This window comes from Symsagittifera roscoffensis, chromosome 5, assembly GCF_963678635.1.
Source record: "Symsagittifera roscoffensis chromosome 5, txSymRosc1.1, whole genome shotgun sequence".
Classification (NCBI taxonomy): Eukaryota; Metazoa; Xenacoelomorpha; order Acoela; family Convolutidae; genus Symsagittifera; species Symsagittifera roscoffensis.
The window spans coordinates 28,479,629-28,503,575 of NC_087066.1; the positions used below are offsets into that span (position 1 = coordinate 28,479,629).

General features: G+C 35.6%; 3 protein-coding genes across 3 annotated transcripts in view; all 3 read right to left on the bottom strand.

The window, feature by feature from the left end:
• LOC134845501 (PAT complex subunit Asterix-like) overlaps positions 1–23,947 on the bottom strand; it is a 161,310-nt gene that overhangs the window by 130,700 nt on the left and 6,663 nt on the right. The gene's annotated exons all lie outside the window — the stretch shown is intronic.
• Positions 3,305–9,465, bottom strand: LOC134845530 (uncharacterized). Its single transcript, XM_063862460.1, has 5 exons — positions 8,479–9,465; positions 7,974–8,010; positions 7,319–7,903; positions 4,753–4,926; positions 3,305–4,383 (listed from the first exon to the last, which is right to left on the bottom strand). The coding sequence occupies exons 1-5, from the start codon at positions 9,021–9,023 to the stop codon at positions 3,982–3,984; spliced, it is 1,743 nt and encodes a 580-aa protein (XP_063718530.1). The 5' UTR covers positions 9,024–9,465; the 3' UTR covers positions 3,305–3,981.
• LOC134845531 (ubiquitin domain-containing protein UBFD1-like) lies at positions 9,575–18,537 on the bottom strand. The gene is made up of 4 exons (XM_063862461.1): positions 18,124–18,537; positions 12,221–12,409; positions 10,307–10,405; positions 9,575–10,104 (listed from the first exon to the last, which is right to left on the bottom strand). The coding sequence occupies exons 1-4, from the start codon at positions 18,529–18,531 to the stop codon at positions 9,808–9,810; spliced, it is 993 nt and encodes a 330-aa protein (XP_063718531.1). The 5' UTR covers positions 18,532–18,537; the 3' UTR covers positions 9,575–9,807.

Consider the following 23,947-nt stretch of genomic DNA (forward strand, 5'->3'; position numbering starts at 1 on the left):
TGCAATTGTGAGAAAATAGACAAAATTGAGAGAGATTAAAATTGTTTACAGGCAACAGTTAAATTTCGGTGGCCAAAAATTTTACAAGTCAATTATGCATAATTTATTCATTCAAAACTCTCCTGTAATGTTCGGATTTGACATTTTATGTTCATTTAAACTAATTGTTTTAATAGGTATTGACATTTTATGTTCTTTTTTTATCTGTGACTCTTAAGAAAAATTTTTGTTGGCCCCTTCCTTTTCATAGCTTTTTCGTCTAAAATGCCAGATTTGTAAAAAATAAATTCCGTCTGATTTCGTTTTTGTAGCATCCGTCCAATTTGATTATCGTCTAATTTCCTAGGCCCCACAAAAATACTTATTTGCGGGAAGCTCTAATAATCGAAGAGAAGAAACTCTGTAAAAAAAAACAAGAAGGAAGCCTTGAAAGTAAATCAACTAAAAACAATTGAAATGTACTGAAAACCGCAATTTCAACTATGATATTATTTAACGAAGAAGATAATTTATTTTCGATTTTAACTAAATATCTGAACACAACAGAATTAGGATTAAATAGCTACGCTCGAATGTCGCACCTGCACGTTAAACATAACTAAACCAAAATTTAGCAGGAAAAAGTTTTTATAATATATACTTCTTGTTTTTATTCTGTATTATATTTTAAGAAACCGTTTACTTTAGTTCAAACAAGATGAATAGGGCTTGAACACGATTCATTAATTGACCCAGGAGCTTTATTTAAGCATCAAAATCTTTTAAACAAATACTAAAAACATGATTTAGTCCTTTTCAGTCACTTCGAAACATAAATCAGAGACGCAGTCAGAACATAAACCGCGCGTCCTAATAAAAATTCACGTGTTCCTCTAATCAAACTAGCGCTAGGTTTGTCTGAATCGCAAGAATGGTGACACATTTTTTGCAACACCGCCGCAATTTTTTGCAATTTCTGTATAAAACCCAATCACATGACTTTTAATGGTTGTACTTGATTTAACGAACAAAAACACCCTATGCTAAACTTCCTTTACACCCCTGGGTACGTTCGAACAAAATAGCAATTCCTGACAATTGCTACTACTGCTTTTGGTCATGATATAGCTAGCTCTACGGCACACAAATGAGTTTTATCTCCCTTGTGTTCATTTCAACAAGGAAATTTAAATACTTATTAAACTGACGCTTGATACACGTATAATTTGATCGACTGAAGAATTGGTAAAATCATCAAGTTGAAAATTCAAACATAGCCAGTCGAAGATTGGAAAAGAGTAATGAACGCAAGAAAACATAGAAAAAGACTGATATTTTTGATAAAATCTCAACTTTCTAATTTCAAATAAAAAAATAGATGCCATTTAAGCTCCTTGAATTTCTCGAACAATTTCTGATTGGCTCTTTTTTGATAACATGAACCCAACTAGAGAAAACTGGATCAAAAGGTAAAGTTCTTTATTCCGCGCGAAATCTAAAAATTAAATTCCATTAGAACCACTAGAAATCGTTCACGTTTTTTTTCGCCATTACCACGTTCGTTTTTGGAGAGTGCTATTTACGTCACTTTCGGCATATGAATTTCACTTGAACTGAAAAAGTGCATATATACCTAAGCATATTCATAAATGCATCAATATGTATGAATGCACATCTGTAGTTATTAGAGGCTTTTACGACTTTTCGTGAAAAAAAAACACAGCAATACCTATATAAGAGTTTTCACTACTTTCATTAATCTAAAAAAAAACGTTCAAAAAACATTTCTTGTTTGATAATTTTTGATTAAAAATACTTGGAAATATAGAAAAGTTTCTTAAAAATTCTTGGAACTCAATAACCGCCACCAATGGGTCTTTAGAAATGGCATTTAGAACTTTAGAAGAAAACTGAAACTTCAAAGGAAAGTCTGGCTACTGCAACTAAGCCGACAAAAATAACACTGATGGCAAGCCGAAAAGTTTCTAGTTTTTAAAAAACAGACCGACCGGATTTGAACCAAAGCACTTTTGTTCTCTTAAGCATGCTTGTTACCTCTATAGCAGATGCAATGGATGTTTGATTGAACTTGAATTCATTTTGAAGCAAACTAAAAAACGTGCGAAATTTTCACGTGAATGAACAAAGATATTTACGGCATAAAAGTCTAGTATCGCCAGGGTAAACAACCCAACCCTTAAAAAAACTAAAATTCAAGCTTCAAACTGAACAAATTCGAAAACATCACGTATCTTAAAAATCATTGAGACCGAACAACATATAAAAAGAAACTAACTTCAATCATTAGCCTTAAAACTTACTGATTTTAAGAACCATTTATGATTGGCTTTTTTATGAAAACCGAATTTGAGAAAACCTGATCATCAGGTAAGTCTTTTATTCCGCTGGGAAATCTAAAAATCAAATTCCATTTCCGAAACTAGAAGTCGATCACGTTTATTGTTACCTATAGACTTTTCCTGTTCGATACTGGAGTTTGCCTTCCTTTTAACAAAGGAAATCAATTAAAACGAAATCATAAGTCAAACTGCGAAAAAGTTCCCGACTTGTTTCAGAACTTCCCAAAGAAGAAAAAAGACGACCTTCAAGCTCTTCGAATTTCTACAACAATTTGTAATTGACACTTTTTCTGATAAAATCAACCTCATTTGAGAAAGCTGGATCTATAGGTAAAATTTTTTGGGAAATCTGAAATTTAAATTCCATTTTCAAAAAAAATCGATCGCGTTTTTCGTGATGTTTACACTATTGCTGTTTGACAAAGGAAAATTTCCTCCTTTTTACAAAGGCAATGAAGTGAACTGAAGAAAGCAAAATAAAACAGAAACCAGCAAAAGTTAATTTGAGCCTGACTTTTTCTGAAACAAAAAAAAATTAAAAAAACCATTTCGACCCATATAAGATTGTGAACTTCGATCATCTACTCTTAATCACGAACTATGAAAAACTTCACTACGTTGATTGATTCATAAAAAGTAATCATAAAGTCTTTTTTCTTTCAGATATATTTGAGGTAGGAACGCTTTCTATGCTAGATTCACATCAACAGGCCATTCTTGTTGAAGATGCAATCCCAAGCCAAACTTCAAATGTTTCGGCCCAGAAAGTTATTTAGAATTAAAAAACCAGGAAAGAATGCACAAAAATGTTAATGTTAAAGCAAAAAAAAAGTTCAATGTGAGTCGATTACATAGAGATGAATGTTTGCAAACTTGATCACAAAATAAATTAATTTATAGTCAAGTTGATGAATGAATCTAATTGAGCCGACTGCCTCTCATTCCTCTCGATCGCATCAAAAAAATAGTACACAATATTTGTCAATTTAATTAGAGGTCTCTACAAATTCATAGATATAAAAAATGAGAATATTACCATTCAAGGAATTATACAAAATTCATATCGCTCTTTTACAAAATAAAGGTTTCTGAAAATGCTTGCACAATAAATATATCAATCTCTGGTGTCAAGAGTTCAAATGAAGTAGGTAATTCAAAGACACTCAACGGAACAGAAAACTAAGGCAATTGGGTAAGTCGGCGAAGTTCAATATACAAAACTTTCATCAAATAAAAATCTAGAGAAACATGCAAATAATTTGGCTAATTTATACATTTAACTATTAAATGGGAATTAAAGATTCAGTTTGTAAGAAAACACACAATGGTAAGTAGAAACCCGACAAGCAAACTCGAATTTTGTATGAACCTTTCAAACCATGTTTTCGAATAATCAAAATAATATAAAATCTAATATAAAAGCATATTAGGATCATATTCAGGCTAAAAGGACCAAATTTTATTCACATAAACAACGCATCACCTGATCTTTTTTTGTTTCTATTAGTTCATACATATAGCTCGCGGACGGCGATGAACTTTATCTACTTAATCAGGATACGAGATCGAATAACTGTCTAGACCTATCAACGGGACCTTATCTTAAACTAAGATGAACAACCAGCACAAATCAATGACACATTCATGATGCAGGAACATGGTAGCTTGTGGCGCGATTTCCTGATGTTTTCCGAATGCTCGATCTGGACGGTTCATCTCGATCAGTCGACTTTCTCTTGCCTTTTTTATTTTTAACAATTTCGTTTCGAGAATTTGGCGCCTTTTCAGATATCGAAGAAACCGAAGCTTCGCTTGAGTTTTGACTGAGTTCTGATTGGTTGGAAGTTAAAGTCTCAATTGTATCTGTATCATGAGGGAGAACACGTTGAGGTCGTGGCTTGACTTCGCTGTCTCTTCCTTCATTATGTGTAAGCCCTTCGTTTGTGTGATAAATTGCCTCCTCACTGAAAGCGGGAGAGGGTAGAGCTCCAACTGTTGGAGTTGTAGCTTCTGCTTTTGATACTTTGCGACATCGGAGAGGACACTGAAAAATCATTAACCTTACCGCCATATCATAAACAGCATGAAATATCACTGAACTAAAACGAAAAAAATCATAATAAGAACGAGTTTATCATCATTATAACGCCAAAGCTACATTATTTCGGATGTTGATATCTGGCTGAAAAACATGTTATTTGTGAAATCGTTAAATCATGAAAACAAATCAACAGGAGATTCACTAATCACTTCAGAGAGAGGCTCAAACAAAATTTAGGCCTATCAGTTTCCAAAAATGCGAAAAACGCTAGTCTTCAAAAATCTATCGATTCAACTCGAAAATCGATTAATCGAAAAACATTCAACTTGATATTTAGACACTGCGTGACTATTGCTATTGCTATTTACTCACCCCCATGAGGTCGAAGTCCAGTAAGAAGTCTTTTGGCGACAGTATTTGTGACAATGCAGTTGTGACCGAGTGGCGAGGAGTGGACTCATTTGAGAACATCTTCACATCCCTCGAAGAGTACATCCACGTCAGGTAGAATGTGCCCAGGAAGCCAAAGCAAGCCTGGAAGAAACCCTGGAACACAAGCAGGTAGTAGAAAATTCGTCTCGTAATGAGTGCCTAAAAGTTCACGCAATAATTCTAATGATGCTTCAGCAAAACTATATGAGTGAACTTGGATATTTCTGCCAAAAAAATTGAGTAATTTGCCAAATCTAGAAATCTGGCGATTAATTTAGAAAAAGATTGCATGTAGTAAAACCTATTTAAGCAGCTATTCGAAGACAGTTAGTAGCAAGGAAGGACGGAATTACCTACAGTACCAACTCTAGAGGGAAGGGTACGCGTCAGAGATAATTCCTACAGAAGGGCGAACGTCCCAGAGTTCAAGTGGACTGATCCCGCGACGATTGTCCTGAAGGGGAAGGTTGACATGACCATTTCGAACATCTATATACCCCCGGCACAGACAAGAGCCGACGACGAGGACGCCCCAACTCCTGGCGGCGTTACCAGCCTGTCCTAATACCATTCTAGCCGGAAGCCTCAACGCCCATGGAGAATGGGACGAATTCCAAGAGCAGGATCGATGAGGGAGCGAAGTGGAGGACTGGTTATCAGGACGCACGCTGCAATGCGTCAACTATCCATCTCACAATACAAGCACTAACACATCAACGGGAGACAAATCTTGCCCGGGCCTCACAGTGAGCACGGATGACCTAGCTGACAAGGTAAGATACACATGTACAACAATGGCTGATATGGGTTCGGACCACCTACCAATCCTTTTCTCAGATAGAAGGGAAATGTGCGCTAAAATGGAGTTATAAGAAGGAAAATTGGAATGGCTTCAAAGAAATGCTCAAAGAAATACACCACGACATTAGTGACACACTCGAAGTACAAAACCGGCGCATATCCGAGGACATAGTAGGAGCCGCGAAATCCAATATACCAAGAGGAAAGAAAAAACAAAAACGAAAACCCTTCTTGAGCCAATAGTGCGACAACGCACGGGACAGGTACACTAGATCTCGAAAGGAAATAGAAATAGCAGGAGGAGAGGCAGCTATCACAAAAACAGCGAAGCGAGGAACGATCTCAGGAGAACAATCAAGGCGGAAGAAGGAAATATTGGGACGAAAAATGCGAGATGAATCCATCAACCGATTTGTTTAGCACATTGCGGTGCTTTAGTGGAGAGAGGCCCACAGGTCGTGAACCAGCAGTACTAAGTAGAGTAGATCACAGTGGTCTTAGGCTGAAAGACGCGGTGTCAGATAAAGACAAACCAGATCTGTTCTGTCAGATGTACGCGAAAGTCTGGAGAGTGCCATGAAGGCCGGAAAACAAGGAGACAAAGCGAGAATCGTAAATGATGCTGAAGGAATGCTGTGAATGCCAAGGGAGAGATGCATGCAGTGAGTTCACTATGAGACAACTAAAACTGGCCGTGATATGACTGAAAAAAGCAAAAGCCCAGGCCCAGACGAGGTGAGTAACGAAATGGTCAAGAAACTGCACGAAAGCCATGGAGGCCCTGCTGGCACTGGTAAACAGGCCATGGAAGGAGGTAAAATCACCATCAGCAAGGAAGTTGGCGACAATAATCCCCATTCATAAAGGCAAAGGTAAACCAGCGGGCAAACCAGACAGCTATCGACCCGTAGCACTGAGTAGTTGCTTAGCAAAACCAGTGGAATGAATGGTGGCAACAAAGATTGTCTACGTGCTGGAGTCAGGAGGGAAACTTGAACTGTGTCAAGCTGGTGCGGTCCAAGACATCGTTGACGGATTAGAATCATCACCACCGAGACAGGCGTTACATCAGCAGGAGAAGGTGCGGCAGTAGTCACCAACAGAGCATGTGCGAGACACTACGGTCGCCAGCAGGAGAATTTTGCTCCTCATATCAAGCAGGCAGATGTCGCTGCAAACGAGGCATACCGTCTCCAACAAGTGAGGGAAACCATAAGAATGCAAACTGCTAGATCAGTAGTAAGACACGAAAGAAGGAAACAATATCAAAAATTTTATCGTCCATCAAGAAAACTCATTAGATTCTCAATGAAGGGTAGAGCCAAGTGCAGAGACGAGGAAGTAACCGCAAATCAACTCAGAACTGGGCACAGCTCGAACAATATGGCCACCTTTTTCCTGATCGGAGCAGCGGATAGCTCTGAATGCCCGGACTGTGGGTTGGAAGTGCATGAGTGTCAGAGGGGATAAGAGTTAAGGGTAACGCACGGTGAACATGAGCACAACTTTCTGGAACATACTGGGGAGCTATGCAAGCTTCTAAGACGAATGGGGCGGTCGCATATCGTCGCCGGTCTAGCGACGTCTATAAGAGAGCGAGATAGAGAGCACAGTTAATAATGTGTCTGAAAAAATGGAACATATCATTATAAATCCTTAATTTTGAATATTTTGACTAACAATTAATTGAGGAAATCGCGCTAACCTGTACTTTGTAATGTATGTGTTGACTTTCGCTTCCATTGAAGAAATCTTCCAAGTCAAAGATTTCATAATGGATCAAAATATCTGTAACTTGAGGCGTCAAAGTTGGCAGCAAAATATGGAATAACATCAGTCCAAAATGCTTAATTAATGGCGACAGGCAATAGTAATCTTCTCTGAAATTCCTCGCCCATAGAAGCACCGCGTAGATTGCATAACACTGCGAAGCCCATTGCAAAACATTGATTCCTTTCGCGGAGTAAAATAGAACAGAATTATCTGGGTAATAAATGGTTAGAGTTGCAATTAAAGCAAACGCGAAAGGCCTGAATATTACACACTGATAAGCTCCAATAATGGTCGTAATGTAGAACTCTCTGACTGATTTGATTGGTCGGACGAAAAACTGTAATCCGACTACTTGTCGCAGAGGGAGTCGGGTGGGCAGAAGTTGATGACCCTGGCAGTTCTCCCAGAAGAAGTTCATGAACAGGTGAAGAACCGAGAAGAGAGAGAATGTCTTGAAAGCCTCTGCCAAAACGGAGTAGGAGATGATCACTTCTCGTGAGGCAAACAGGAACACCCACTGAACAAAAACCACAAATTTTTTATCTCAAACTTTCAACTTAAGAATAATTCTAAAAACATACACTTACAGATTGTGCGCACAGAACAGGAACCAGGAAGAGGACCCTAATAAAGCCAAAACAAAGATCATTTTGTACGATTATTTTCTAAAAACAAATTTCTCAAGAAATGTTAACTTAATATTTTCCCTCGATGATAACATAATTTCATGATAATATTCATGATAACATAATTTAATATTCCCATTTCTCTCTCGCTAACAATCTCAATCAGAAATTTCGATGATCTTGTGACGGCTACGTAGCCTCGTATTAACTTCGTTCAGCTTCCGTTTTACTTAAAGCCTGAATGTGAATTGTGTTGTCAAGGTAGGGACTTGAAACTTCGTTTAAGTGAAGTTATTCACTTTTTGTTAATTGACGAAAGATAACAGTTGCATTATTATTTGAATTTAGGTTACCAAGCAAAACCCATTCTGTAACCAATCTGCAAATCCATTCTGAATTCAAGTTCTTATCTTAGATTTAGTTTAGTTAGAACCACATTAGTAGATTACCATTTCACGGATCTCACCTGACATAATGTCTTTGTATATTGGGGGATTTGAAATTAGCGATATGAAAAAGCAAGTTGACTCCGAAAACGACTAGCGACGCCATTATGACCACACAGCCAATCAATTGCATATTACATAACCGCTTCTGAACATCGCAAATTGGGTCTCCCAGCACGTGAACCCACGAGTAAGATAGCGAACATCCAAAAAACACGAGATAGACTATCAGAATCAAAACCGAAAACGTCCACCTTGGCGGACAGAGTCGGCAACATTTTCTGGTGTTTACAGGTATTTGAGGAGGCGGATCATTGGGAGCTTTTCTTCTGACGTCATTTTGATCGGCTCGAATTTCACTATTCCGGTCCAATGAGGCATCATTGTGTTGTCTGATTCTGTTCTTATGAGCTTTTGATTTACTATCTGTTGCGTACTTTTCTTTGTTCAGAGTTGGATTGGCGACACTCGGTGCATTGCTTTCCCATTCTGGAAAAGATTTTCGTCTTGAAGATCCGCGCTTCATAAATCCTGTCAAAGTTATAGAAGCAGCTTCAGTCTTCATTACGTCATAGTAGTACCATAGCCATTCAATAATGATGGCAGTAATGATAATAATAATCGAGAGCTTCGGTATTATGTACAATGCAATTTATACATTATATCTGAAACAATAAGGCGTAAGTTGTTTTTCGATAGTATGAAACGTTTTTAGAATTTGACACATCAGCTGTAAATCATGAACGAAATTATACAAAAATCGAATACAGGTTGTTCTTTAACTAATGATAGAGTAAAGCGTCTGCACTTTTTCTATTTAACCACTTCTAATTCGTGCGACCAAAACTAAATAATAAACATAATGCTTCCATGGTAACTTCTTTTCATTTCCTTTCCTGTCAAGCTTACGATATTGAACTCTGCCTATAAATCGGCATCAAAAATCAATAAGGGATTAAATGATGATTTCCTTTTTCCTTCGCTATCACTTTTAGTGAACAACTAGGTCAAAATTGTTTAAGCTTTAAGGCTGACAAACCGGATACCAATTTCATGAATCTTGAAAGAAAAAATGCTGAATTCATCATAATTTCTTAAAGCTATGTTCAGAAAACGTTTGATCAAATAATTAGAAATTCAGCAAAAAAAGCACATTGGCAAATCGACTTACAAATTAAACTGATAACGCATAACGTTTCATTAATCATTATCTGACAAAATTACCAGAGGACTCAGTGCATTCTCGTAAGGCCATCTCTGATTGAACATTTCACTACTTGATTTTCAATATTTTGAGATTTATTCTCATTTCAAATAGTTTTTGACGTAACTTGGAACAAAAAACTTGGTCAAAAGAGAAAACTACCCAAAATCGTGTCTTTAATCGAGTCAACATATTGCGAGGGTACCCAGTAAACCCAAATTGTACTTTTCAAAGTCGGTCCGGTTTGTATCCCCACAATTGAGTACTCCTCGTGACCTTTAATGGCCTCACTGTGGACTGATTTTATGGAATTCATAGGTAGTTTGTGGGTTCGTTCCTTGGTTCCGATCCACAACTCGTCGCTTTCCAGTTTGAAAGTGAGCCGAATATTTCCGCCGTCTTGTTTGATCATGCCGCTCAAAGGAGCAGTTGGAAGAGCTTCCTAAGCAAAAAAGAAATCTTAAACGAAATCATTCGAATTTATGTCTCTTCCGTTTTAGAAAAAACTTCCGGTTCTGCTGAAAAGGATATGAGCCGCTGAACAACAAGTAAACAAGAATATGAAGTAGCTATGCAATCTCATCTGATTTGAATTTTGCTTTTCTTTTATCGAAGATATCTGTTATCAAATTCGACTGACTTACTTTTGAGCCTTTGATTCCCAGCATCAAGTTTTCAGGTTTTCCTTTGTCCAAAACTTTCTTGTGTTGTGTCTGTTCGCAAAGAGGCTCTTTCGATTTGACCTTAACGCAATAATGGTTTATTATGATGAATGAGATTATGATGTATGAGAGCGAAAATTTCAAAAAAAACATATATGTTTCAAATTTACCTGATCACCTGCAACAACGTTTTATTTGCCCTAAATGATTTATAAAGAGAAGCCCTGATAAAAAAGTGCAATGGAATAAAATAAACATAGCCAACAGAAAATTGGAAAACTGTAAAAGAACAGGGAGACCGAAAAAAAATGACTGAGAACATTTTTCAACTCGAAAAAACATATATATCAGGTTAAAGCTCTTGAACTTCAAGAATTATTTGGCACTTTTTCCTGAAAAATGATTGGCAGATTTTTTCTAAAATATTGAACGAATTAAAGAAAACTGGATCAACTTTTTATTCCACTGGGAGATCTAAAAAAAAATGAAATCCGCCTACGAAATTTCAAATCCATTGTTTTTTTTTGCGCTATTTCCGCGTTCGTAATTGGAGAGCGCACATTGTGAACCTTTTACCAAATGAACATGAATTGAAAAACGCATATAACATCTAAGTGCATTCAGAAATGCATTAATATGTATCATGCACTTCTGGGGGTATTAGAGCAACTAAACAAAACAAATCAACAAGACCTTTATAAGTAAAAATTGGGTTTTTCCTTTATTGGTTTTTCCTTTAATTTTTCAAATTAAAGTCGCTATTTGCACGCGGTGTGATGCGAAAATTACACAAGCGTATAGAAAGTTGAGAATTAGCCATAATCGACATCATTTGTTCAAAAAAATTAAAAAGCAAAATTGTCTCAATAGAGATTCCTTCCAGGTAAAAATCCCCTAAAAAATGAAAATTCAATTAGCAATGGAGCAAACGTACAAAGAGGCAACATTGGCGACAATCTTTGAGCAGACACAAACTTATCCGAATTTACCCTCGAAACTACGCAACATAAATTAACTAAGCTGAAATGACGAAAGTTTAAACCGTTTAATTGCAAAATCACAAATTACAGAACTTTCAATCATAGTAAAAACTGATTAAATCATTAAAAGTATATGTTTTAGAAAGTAGCGAAGGAGCGAAAACACTTTAAAATCTTATTTTACAGCAAAAATCAGTTTTTGCGGCTTAAGAAAGATTAATCTCCTTCAATAACTTTCTATGTCTGTTTGCTCGCTTTATTCGCTCGAAATTAGAATAAATAAACCTCAAACCGGATTTTCTCGACACAGCAAAAATATTGGAAGTTTTTTCATCTCGGTGACTGAAAAACCTTTAGTATGACTTATCATTTGACCCAATGAGGAGTTTTTTGTGGAATATGATTAAGAGTATTCACTACCTTCATGACTCTTAAAAATACAATTTTTTTTTGAAAAAAAACTGATACACCCGAATTCTAAGTTCCTCCCTTTTTGCAGTGGTCGGAAAAATCAAAAGAAGTTGAAACCTGAAAATTTGTTGGAGTTTATGTCGGAATCCGGATCACGATCAAAAGGCTTTGATATGATATCACACTTGATCGCCTTCGGGCTTTCTTTGAGGTTTTAAAAATCGGTAAGAAAAAACACTACGCCATAGGTGCTTTAGCGAGGAACGGTCGGATTAAAAAAGATATCCATATCATTGACCATTTATAAAAGTACGCCACATTGAATTTGGGCAAAACTGATTTGGTTTTTTTAAAAGAATTTTAGCAGCATTTCAACACTGGATTTCAACACAGAAGTACAAATAGATGTATACAGGAAAAAAATGTCTGGAGCCCGATTGAAGGGCAATGGCTATCGTAAGTATACTGATATTTTTCAGACTTCAAAAGAAATATGAAAACTAACTTCGGTAGGATCGTCCAGTAGTTCACTCTTAGTGGGTACTTTGTTAACTTGTACCACATCCGACGGTTTGGACCCAATTAATAAAACTTTGCATCCGTTAATAAGAGAGGATTCTGATATCTTCATGGAGTCAGTCAACTTGCCCTTGTACATCAGCTTCTGTAGTGACTCAGGCACACCTGTTGATTTCTAGAAACACACTCGTACAATGAGATCTTAGTTAAATGCGCTGACCCTGGCGAGGGAACAACATCACAACAAAAACATATTTCCTTTATGACAACCAAGCGCAGAGGGTTGCAGCGCAAGTATCACCGAACGCAAACTGCCATAATTGCGCTTAATTTATCCATTTTTTAACTTCCAGCTTACTGATAATGCTTACATTTAAGTGTCACGAAATGCGTAAAAATAGACGAAAAAAACTAACAAAAGATTCCGTTCAATACCATAGCAGAAAATTTAAAATTTGGATTAAATAACCAGACTATTCAGGCAAATTTTTCTTGGCACTAGGACATTTTCAAAAAAAAACTAATGCAGCTGATATCGTGCGAAAGATAAGCCCCGAAAAATATTGTAGTAAGTGAAAAGCATATTCTGATAGTATATATTATGGAAAGCATGTTTTGAGCCTAAATTTCACTATTAAGTAGTGTCAACGCCAGTCTGAGGTTTTCAAATACTATTGGTATTGTTCTGACGATTGAAAATGGGCAGGAAGTTCGGATGTGCTTTAGTTTTTTCCCCACGCAAAATCAGGTACCACAAATAATCATCGAACTGGGTTGAGTGATATATCATATGAAAGCCCTTACAATAGTGATTCGAACCACGTTAAAAATTTCCCTGTATCGAGAAAAAACGGTTTCAAAATTTTAATTTTTTGTCTTATTTCGAGCGAATAACGCGAGCGAGAATTCTCAACTTAACTTGGTATAATGCTGTTAGACAATTGCACTAGGCTTGCAAATTAGGGCTGAAAATTTAAACCTCAAATCCTTGTAAATTTCAAGAAAATTTTACAAATAACGAAAAAATTTTAATAACTATTAAAAAAAATTATCTTGAAGTTTTTTCATTGACATGCTTAATGGGTAGACTCTAAGTGGGCAATCTCTATGCCCTTTGTCTATCCACTTCAAAGTCTGGTGCTCTTAATGTTGGCATAATTTTTTCCATTTCTAGTAAATGTATATTTGTTATATGTTGCTGTTTGTTTTAACTTATGGAGAAATAAACTCTTCTTCTTCTTAATTTTTATTATTCTTAATATATAAATATTAACTCAATTGCTTAAAAACGTTACATAGCTGAAATTAAAACGTGAAAATTTAGTTTTACTTGAGTAACGTTAGTTACTTCGTGTATATTAGCCCCTTTTTGGAATCAAAATACTCAAAAAACTGCAAAAATTTTTCTTTGTTTTTCTAGTTATTTTTCTACAGAAACTAATTTTCAATTGCCTTTTTACTATGACTGTCGAATATACCTAATCACCAATTTTTTTGTTCAGCTCCTTTTCATCCCATAATGACGAAAAACGACGACAACAATTTGAAAAAACTTTTGTTGTACTTTTTAAGACTATGGTCGGAACATTCTGTGCTACTTGCCAAGTTACCGGCTATCCTTGTTTCAATTTATGTTCATCCTTGATCATCAAATGATTATTTGTTTCTCCATTCACTAGGTAAGGATCGAAGGCCTCATATGGTTTCGAAAAAAAAATGTTTCAATTTGAAATAAATTTGACAAATTGAGAATTAACTAATTAGTTTTTGATTAACTAGTGTTAATGTCCCATAAGTTTTTACACGACACAAGGATTGCTTTTTATGATTATCTTAACTTCCGATCAATTATCAAATTCCTGCGATTAATTGAAGGTCGTCTCAAGTTAAAGGCGGAGTCGACTTAGCGTTGGCAGACAAAAAAGAAACACAACAAATCAAAAATATGACTTAACGAAAATCATAGGTTTATTTGTTTTAAAAAAATTGGCCGTGGCAGAAGAGATTCACATAACCTATCATTTCGAAAGAACCCAAACACTCAGATTTGGGAGAGTAGTTCTCGAAAATCAAATAGGTTCAAAAAACGGTAAAAAAAAGATTTGGGAGAAAGTCTCCCAAAAAAAAAGATTGTCGAGAAAGTCAAATCGTTTCAAAAAATGAAAAAAAAACGAAAACTTTCGAAAGCTATACCATTTAGTGCGAATAAAATTGGGAGTAGTCAAATATGCAGGGAACTTCTGAGGGTAGTTTTGGAGAAAAGTCAAATAGTATCAAAAAACGGTAGAAAAAATTATAAAAACTGACATTTCCGAATGCCATAACTTTTTGTGTCAGAAAATAGAGCGTAGTCGCGTATGCCGGGGAGCTTCTCACGATTGGTTTTTTGAATTACACCTAAAATCTCAGATTTCAGAGTTTAGTTTTCGAGAAAAATTGAAAAAATCAAAAAACTGTTTTAAAAAATTCGAAATCTTGACTTTCCGAGGGCGATAAATTATTTATGCCTAACTTAAACCGTTAACTTAACCCATTTAAACTTAATTTTAGTTTTACTCGTGTAAAGTTAGTTTCTAGAGTTTTTTTTAACGCCATTCTGCGAATCAAAAAATTGTTTGTCCTTTTTTCTTATCAAACTGTTGCCCAATTTGCCTATTTTCCTATGACCGTCGAATATGCCTAAGTTCTAATTTTTTGCTCAGATCCTTTTATCACACCACCAAGAAAAAACGACACTAACTTTTGATTTAAAAAAAAAACAGTTTTATTTTGTGTCTTTTTAAGACTATGGTCGGAACATTCTGTGCTATTTCACAGTAACCGGCTATCCTTGTTATGATTTGAATCTTGACCATATGCCTCAAATATAAGCTAGACATGCACAGGAGCGAACTGCCTGGGGTCAAGGGTGGGGGTTTACTGGTGGTGGGGACGACCTCTCCCACTCAACATTCCTTTGAAACTATTTGACACCAACAGCCATTTCTGACTGATAAACTCAAAGTTTCGTAAAAAGTAGGTACTGACTTGGTATCTTTTCCACCAAAAACTCCATATTTCAAATATTCTAGTTTCATACTTGTTGAACGTATTATTAAAGCGAAAATACAGATGTTAAGATGTAAAAGGCTTCATAAAAAGAAACTAATCGATAACAGGATAAATGGTCAAAGAAACTACATCTACAAAAACTTGCATGCAACTATTTTTTTTTCGGAATAAAAATATCAAGAAGGAGATTTATTGATCTTAAACAATCATTAAAATTAACCATGCGGTAAATAAGCCAATAACAATTAGGAAGACGACAGTTATTTTTGGCGCGATAAATTACAAAACCGATTTAACATATGCCGAAACCTTTCAAGCCGAATAACTCTTTAAATGAATAAAAAATAAAAGACCACGCTCGCTAGCTCACATGTTTAAAAAAAGTTGAACAAAAACGGAATTAGTTAATGAACAACTAAGATTTAAAAACAAATTCTGCACACGGGTCTTTAAATTGCAAGCGTGTTTAAAATACCCATGTTGCACTAAATTTCCGACAAAGGCCTTCAGGAGATGAGTGAAGTGAAAGATCAAATCAATTAACAACAGTAAAATAAAATAAACAACAATAAAATAATTTTTCAATTGATATTAAAATGTGAGGGAAAATAGCTCCAAATTTGAGCTCATTTTTTGGCCAAAACCTCCCAAAATAGGCCTTCGCGCCGTCAAAATTTCATGCACACACCACTGGCGGGCGCCGGACATCAAGCCGACGGGACTTCAAGCCGAATCGTAAAATTAGGGACTTCAAGCCGAATATTTTCTTCTAAACTTGTGAAATATTATTAATTTGCCGTTTTCATAAAATTCAATCTTCCAAATGATGTTTAGGAAAGGTGAAAAATGAAACACGGTTGAAGGCGTTTTTCATGTTTATAATTTATGCATTTCAAAAACTTTCCGAGGGCGATAAATTATTTATGCTTAACTTAAACCGTTAACTTAACGCATTTAAACTTAATTTTAGTTTTACTCGTGTAAAGTTAGTTTCTAGAGTTTTTTTAAACGCCATTCTGCGAATCAAAAAATTGTTTTCCTTTTTTCTTCACAAACTGTTGCCCAATTTGCCTATTTTCCTATGACCGTCGAATATGCCTAAGTTCTAATTTTTTGCTCAGATCCTTTTATCACACCACCAAGAAAAAACGACACTAACTTTTGATTTAAAAAAAAAAACAGTTTTATTTTGTGTCTTTTTAAGACTATGGTCGGAACATTCTGTGCTATTTCACAGTAACCGGCTATCCTTGTTATGATTTGAATCTTGACCATATGCCTCAAATATAAGCTAGACATGCACAGGAGCGAACTGCCTGGGGTCAAGGGTGGGGGTTTACTGGTGGTGGGGACGACCTCTCCCACTCAACATTCCTTTGAAACTATTTGACACCAACAGCCATTTCTGACTGATAAACTCAAAGTTTCGTAAAAAGTAGGTACTGACTTGGTATCTTTTCCACCAAAAACTCCATTTTTCAAATATTCTAGTTTCATACTTGTTGAACGTATTATTAAAGCGAAAATACAGATGTTAAGATGTAAAAGGCTTCATAAAAAGAAACTAATCGATAACAGGATAAATGGTCAAAGAAACTACATCTACAAAAAACTTGCATGCAACTAATTTTTTTTCGGAATAAAAAAATCAAGAAGGAGATTTATTGATCTTAAACAATCATTAAAATTAACCATGCGGTAAATAAGCCAATAACAATTAGGAAGACGACAGTTATTTTTGGCGCGATAAACTACAAAACCGATTTAACATATGCCGAAACCTTTCAAGCCGAATAACTCTTTAAATGAATAAAAAATAAAAGACCACGCTCGCTAGCTCACATGTTTAAAAAAAGTTTAACAAAAACGGAATTAGTTAATGAACAACTAAGATTTAAAAACAAATTCTGCACACGGGTCTTTAAATTGCAAGCGTGTTTAAAATACCCATGTTGCACTAAATTTCCGACAAAGGCCTTCAGGAGATGAGTGAAGTGAAAGATCAAATCAATTAACAACAGTAAAATAAAATAAACAACAATAAAATAATTTTTCAATTGATATTAAAATGTGAGGGAAAATAGCTCCAAATTTGAGCTCATTTTTCGGCCAAAACCTCCCAAAATAGGCCTTCGCGCCGTCAAAATTTCATGCACACACCACTGGCGGGTGCCGGACATCAAGCCGACGGGACTTCAAGCCGAATCGTAAAATTAGGGACTTCAAGCCGAATATTTTCTTCTAAACTTGTGAAATATTATTAATTTGCCGTTTTAATAAAATTCAATCTTCCAAATGATGTTTAGGAAAGGTGAAAAATGAAACACGGTTGAAGGCGTTTTTCATGTTTATAATTTATGCATTTCAAAAACCGGCTGATGTTATTAACGGATGCCAATCCCAAGTGGTGCATTGTCATGAATAACGCAGTTAAGTCCCTTCGGCTTGAAGTCCCGTCGGCCTGTTGTCCTAGACCCACCACTGGCTAGACCGGTGACCGACCTTTACCAGACCGACCATTTACCAGACCGACCATTTACCAGAAAAATTATAACATGGACCTTTTACCAGACTCCATAAACAAATTTGATTGACAGGTGTAATGGCGTCGTTTAGTCTGGTTAAAGGCAATGACAGTTTCTCGGCGAAACTTTGCTTGTTCTAACCGCTTCCTTTCTGAATCTTCCACTAATTTGAACGTATCTTGAATGAATTATTGCATTGTGGTCTGGTAAAAGGCAGGTCTGGTAAAAAGGTCAGTCTCGTATAAATTACCTTGCCCCGGCTAGACCATATAGCTGGAGTATCTGAACTCGCAGCCGAAGAACAATTTCTTACCTGTAACTCTTTTTTGAGATCTAGCACCGTTTTAGATTTCGCTATTTTTGTATCATAAATAGTTTTGTTATAGGCCACTTTAACTGTGATAAAATCTTCTGGTTTTTCTTCATTCGTGGTTTCCGGAACATCAGCTGAGGCACTTTCTCCTTTCTTTTCTTCTACGTTTTCCGGTGCCTCTTCAATACCTGGAACAATTTGTTCAGCTTTTTCTGTACTTGGTTCAGCTGGGTCGTCTTCGGTAGTTCGCGCTTTCTTTTCGTTCGGCTCTATCTCCCCAGGTGTCAGTGAGCCAGAGGCGGAGTTATTGTCCACTGCTGAGTCCCCATTCATCGCACCATGACTTTCTTCTTGGTCGCCAAGTGATGTTTTAGCACCGCTCTCATTTGGCGGAGAGTTCTCACTCATCAACAAAGTCTGAAAAGTGAACACTACAATAGTGGATAGTCCGAGCAAATTGAACACAGAGGCGAAGCGGGGCTTTGCGCCACTTGCGATTAAACACAAACAAAAAAAACATGAGTCGAAAAAACGGAAAACTAGTTCTACCAAATTAAATTTTCGTATGTCTCGATAGAAGCTCATTCTAGGCTAACTGCCAGAAATTTGAAAATCAAATTAGCAACGGAACAAAACTTGCGAAGAGAAAATAAAGACGGCAATCTTGAGCCGACACAAGTTGAGCACAAAAAATATGATTTCATAAAACATCTTTACAGTTTTAGGTCCCACCTGAGACTAGAATGAACAACACTTGCACTTAACTACAAATGAACTTGCCACCAGCACAAGAAAAGAAAAACCAGTCATGTGGCAACTAGGCTGTTCTAGTTGTTTACCCGATTTAATTGCTCTCCCAAGTGTAACAATTCCTGATTTTGTCGAACAGGAACTTTTGCCCTCAAAACAATGCAATTTAAGCTCATTATGCCAAAAAATATAAACTGAAACAGTTTAATCGAAAAAAAAAAATATATATATATATATATATAAAATTATTTAAATCAGACTTGGTAAAATGAAGTGTAAAAAATTCAAAATCTAAATTGAATGCACGCTTACCAAAAACAGTTGAAAAACGCTACCAACTTAAACAAATTTCATTTAAAACACCGAAATTGAACCGACGGAAACTAGGCCGAAAACAACGAATTCGAAAAAAAAATCATTTCAAGAAAATCATTTGAACAAACACCGGAAACGGACTACACCTAATTTTTCATTACCTAAATAAGGTAGTTTTAAATAAGGTAGTATCAACTAAAAGTAGTTTTATTTGAATTTTAAGAAAATGAGCATGTCTGAAGTTAAATACTCCTTTACATTTGACTATTCTGTGCGTAAAATTATTTACGGGAAAAAAAGGCTAGTACCCGATTGCAATACCCTTGCTCATCGCAAGGGGTAAACATAGCATGTAAAACTAAGAAAACGGAGAACTGCCTGCGATGGAGGAAAAGGAACAGAAGATTCCAAAAATAAGCCGATAAGGCTTTTGAAAATTTAAGCCAATAGATACCATAAAACTTCTTTGTACCATTGAAAAACTCATGGAACATGAAAGTCTGAATCAATGGCTTATCTAGTCGATTCTATGACTACCATAGTCTGTATGATAAAACTGATCGCTCGGAACCTTGCTCCGGTTTGTGGATAGACGTAGTAATATTATCGCTCTATATTATGACTATACTTAAATAGTGTAGCTCTTCTCCAGTTTCCCCCTTTCAAAAAACCGAAATTTATGTTTGTTTTACGTGTTATTACGGCTAAATGCGTGATGTTACGCTGTAAAGTATGAAGAACAAATCTGTTCACAGTTGTCAATTTGTTCACCACGTCAAACTTCATTGCATTATGACAACGTTAATTAAGCTTTTAAAAAATGAATTTGAATAAGGGGGGACTGGAAAAGAGCCAAAATTCGTCTAATACAAAACCGAAACATATTAATTTTGATGATCAGAGTAAAAATACCTTCTCGCGGCAGCTAAAATATCTAACAAATATTTCGGCTCTTGAATATAAGTTTTATAGTGAAATAAGCAGGGGCTCTTTTTATTCCCGCCCCCTCCACCTCACATATCAAATGTTTGTCATGGCCTAATTAGTTCGCATGCCAATTTTCATACCATTCGAATAACGCGAACAAAAATTCACTAGTTGAATTTTGCAGGTGAGGCGGGAAGGAAAAATAGCCCAAGTTATGTATAGAAACCAATATGGATTAGATTAGAACATTGTCTACGAAATCTTCATCATTAAAGTTTACGAAGAAAAAATTTTCGAAATACAATCGCCCTTTGCTAAAACAGCAGAGTTTTTTTTATGAAAACCTGGGACATCAAAAATAAGTTCTATTTCAAAGAGCTGATTAAAAACCGTCTTGTTTTCTTGTTGTGATCTCCAGAATTCTAGCACGACGCACTGGAGAAATGGCTCACTGGAGGGGGAACCCGCGCCCAATTTAAAATTTTTCGGCTCTCCACTTTCGCCGGTTACGAGGTAAGATATGAAGAACAAATCTGTTCACAATAATTAGTTTATACGATGCAAAATCGTTTTACATCATGTATCATTGCAAAATCGTTTTACATCATGTATCATGCCCGTCAACGTTCAAATATTTTTTCAAGACTGAGTTTCAAATGTATGTGTGTGTGTGTGTGTGGGGGTTGAAAAAGAGTTGACTTTTCGTCACATCCCTTTTTTAGGTGTCCATCCCAGGCTAAAATTAACCAACAAAACTTGCATCTTATCAAAATTTCGTTAAATATTTAAATTAGGGCAGTGAGTGAAAATCAGGGTTCCATTTTATCAAAACTAATTTTTAGGCATTATTAAAACGAACGTGCTAATTTAAGCCTTAACATTAACAATCTCGAATTAGTACATTAGTGAAGTTGTTATCAATTTATTTCATTTAACAGAGAGAGTAACATGATTGGAAAACAAAGTTAATCATCCACGCCATTGTGACCTGCAGTGTTTTTCTTCTCGTGAGCAGCCAATAAAGTTAGTACCGGTTCTCATTTTTCCCTTTGCTTTAACTTGCATTATAATTACCCCCTAAAGAAGTAACTCAAACCATCTCATTTACAAGTTTAAGTCATTTATTTGTGCACCAAATTGTTTGACATAGCACAGAGAGAAGTGAGTAGTATGTATGATCCGAAAGATAGATGGAGCATCCGGTTAAATACTCAGATCGCACGTGCTTAATTGAGTTTTTTCGATGTCAATTAACGGTTCATACTCGGGGGAAAAAAGTTGGTTTCAATTGCACTACTATCAAATACTTCATGTTCAAGGACGTAATTGAAGCAAAACCGACTATAAGGCCTTTTGAAAATTTTGCCATAATTGATTTTAGTCAAATACATTTTTCCACCATATTGTCTAAGCGCTACAAAAAATTTAGTATATAAACTAGTTAACTATTTTACAACACGTTTAAAATTCATTTATGATATGAACTTGTAAAACCATTGGTTCCAACATAGAATTGATGTTAATACCTGGCGGTCAAAACAAATTTGCGCGCAAGAAAAGATGCGAAAACCTGATTACTAGTTCGCACACTTCTACGTTTTTATTGCTGTTTGGAACACCAAAAATTATTTCAATGGTATCGCCAAAAACCATGGGATTCTAATAAGGCTCTTTAAACACGTTACAAATTATGGCATTCTAATTAGGCTCTTCAAACTCCGTAATCACTTCCCCCACTTGATGGTTTTGCACTCTTTTCCATTTCCCCTTATTCGAGATTCAGTTTTGAAAAACTAATCAACCGTTGTCATAGTTTAAAAAAAATTTGAATTATGAACAACTACTTGAATCACAATTGTTCATCATTTCTTGCAATGGGTTTTGCCCCCCCCCCCCCCCCCCACCTGCAAACTTTTGTATTTGAAGTTACATTTCAATGTCCGATTAACATGAAAATTGACATGCAGACTAATTAGGCCATGGCAAACATATTTCGTCTTCATAATTAACCTTGTAAAACCACTCGTTAGCCCATAAAATTCATGTTTGAGTGAGGTGGGGGGAAAAGGAAAAAGAGCCTGGGTGTTTTCCATTATAGCCTCCCACATAATTATAGAACCACCAAAATACAAAAAAAAACTCTTTTCCAGTTTTCCCTCACCTTTCAAATTGTTTGGTTATTTATTGTTTTGATGATTATTTCTAGTATCTAAAATTGCTCCAAAAATTTTCAAAATTTTTAAGCAACTAAAAACAAAGTTTAGCCAAAAACAAAGTTTGATTATTTATTGTGTTGATGATTATTTCTAGTACCTAAAATTTGATTCAATCTAAATTTGAAGCAATCAAAAACAAAAAGTTCCTCCCACTTTGACTGGTCGGAACCAAAAACACAAGGCTAGATCTTATATGCAAAAAAAATCATTAAAAAGTCAGATATCAGACCTCCAACAAGCGCTAAAAAATCATATAACCCTTAACTTCAGCTACTTAGGGACTAAAAAGTACAATTAACCAGAACATTTGTTTATGACACATAATCAAATTGGATAGATTTATTTCAGGAATTCCGCAAGAAAAAGTCCTAATAATTCTCAGTTTGGATTTGAACATAAATGGTAAGGATAAATCAATACCAAATGACGGCAAGATTGTTCAATTCGCTGGTAAAGCTTTTAACAAAAATGAAAATCGGGAAAATGCTTAAAATTAGATCGAAGTGTCGTGGAACTTTATCACAAAACATCAAACACAGCGGCGAAGCTGCAACTTCGGGAACACGAGCGAAAAATCGGCTCAAATACTGGAGCTTTAAAATGCAGCATAAACTCAATATAATATTGCATACAATAATTTGGAATGTAATAAACTTAAGGCGACCACACTAACTTTGCAAGTAAATAATTAGTATGTATTAAGCCAAATCGAGTATGAAATATGCATTTCAAAAATCTCGCGAAGTATATTGAAATGGAAAATTTCTGAAATGGGATTTTAATTATTATACTGTCGTGAAACAAATAGCTTTTTACGGTTCAATTGATGAATTAAAAAAGCATGAGCTATGTTAAGTGATTACTAATCAAATGTCAAAGCATATGTAAGTATACTGCTAAAGCAGCCTTCTATTTCAAAACTAGCACTTTTATTTGCGAAATCATACTATATTCAAAAATTACTTCAAAAAATCACATTAAATGCAATCCATCAACACAGAGGCGATGCTGCACTTCGCAGACACTAGTGAGAACACGACAAGTGAAAAAAGAAAAGCCTCGAAATAGTAAAAATTCGGCTATTTGTCGGATTTGATCCTCCGCTCTACAGAAAAGAGTCTCACGCACTAACCACAGCTACGGAAGCTTAAAAATTCACAAACACTAGCCACAAAAAAAGAGAACAGATTCTATCAAATTTCCCACTCTACAGATCTATAGCAACTATAGCAAAAGTTCAACCAAATGAGGACTTTTATTTGCGAGTTATATTAGAAAAAAAAGGTTCGTACTAATACACTACGCTCGCAAGCTCGCTTGTGTAACAAACATAAACCGATTAAAGACAAAATTGCTCTTCATGAATGCAATCGTTGAGATATTTGAAGCATCCAGTCATTTAATCAAAGAGCTATCAAATCATCCAAGAAAAGACAATTCCTCTTGAGAATTGAAAACACAAAATAAAATAACTTCGATTTAATTCTTCTTAGACGTGAAAATAACATCGCCGCTTCAGGAAAATTAAACATAACTTAATTAATATTACCAGCCTATATCAATTTGATTACCCAAATCAGCAGGAAACTGAACATCATAGAACCAAAAAAAAAACT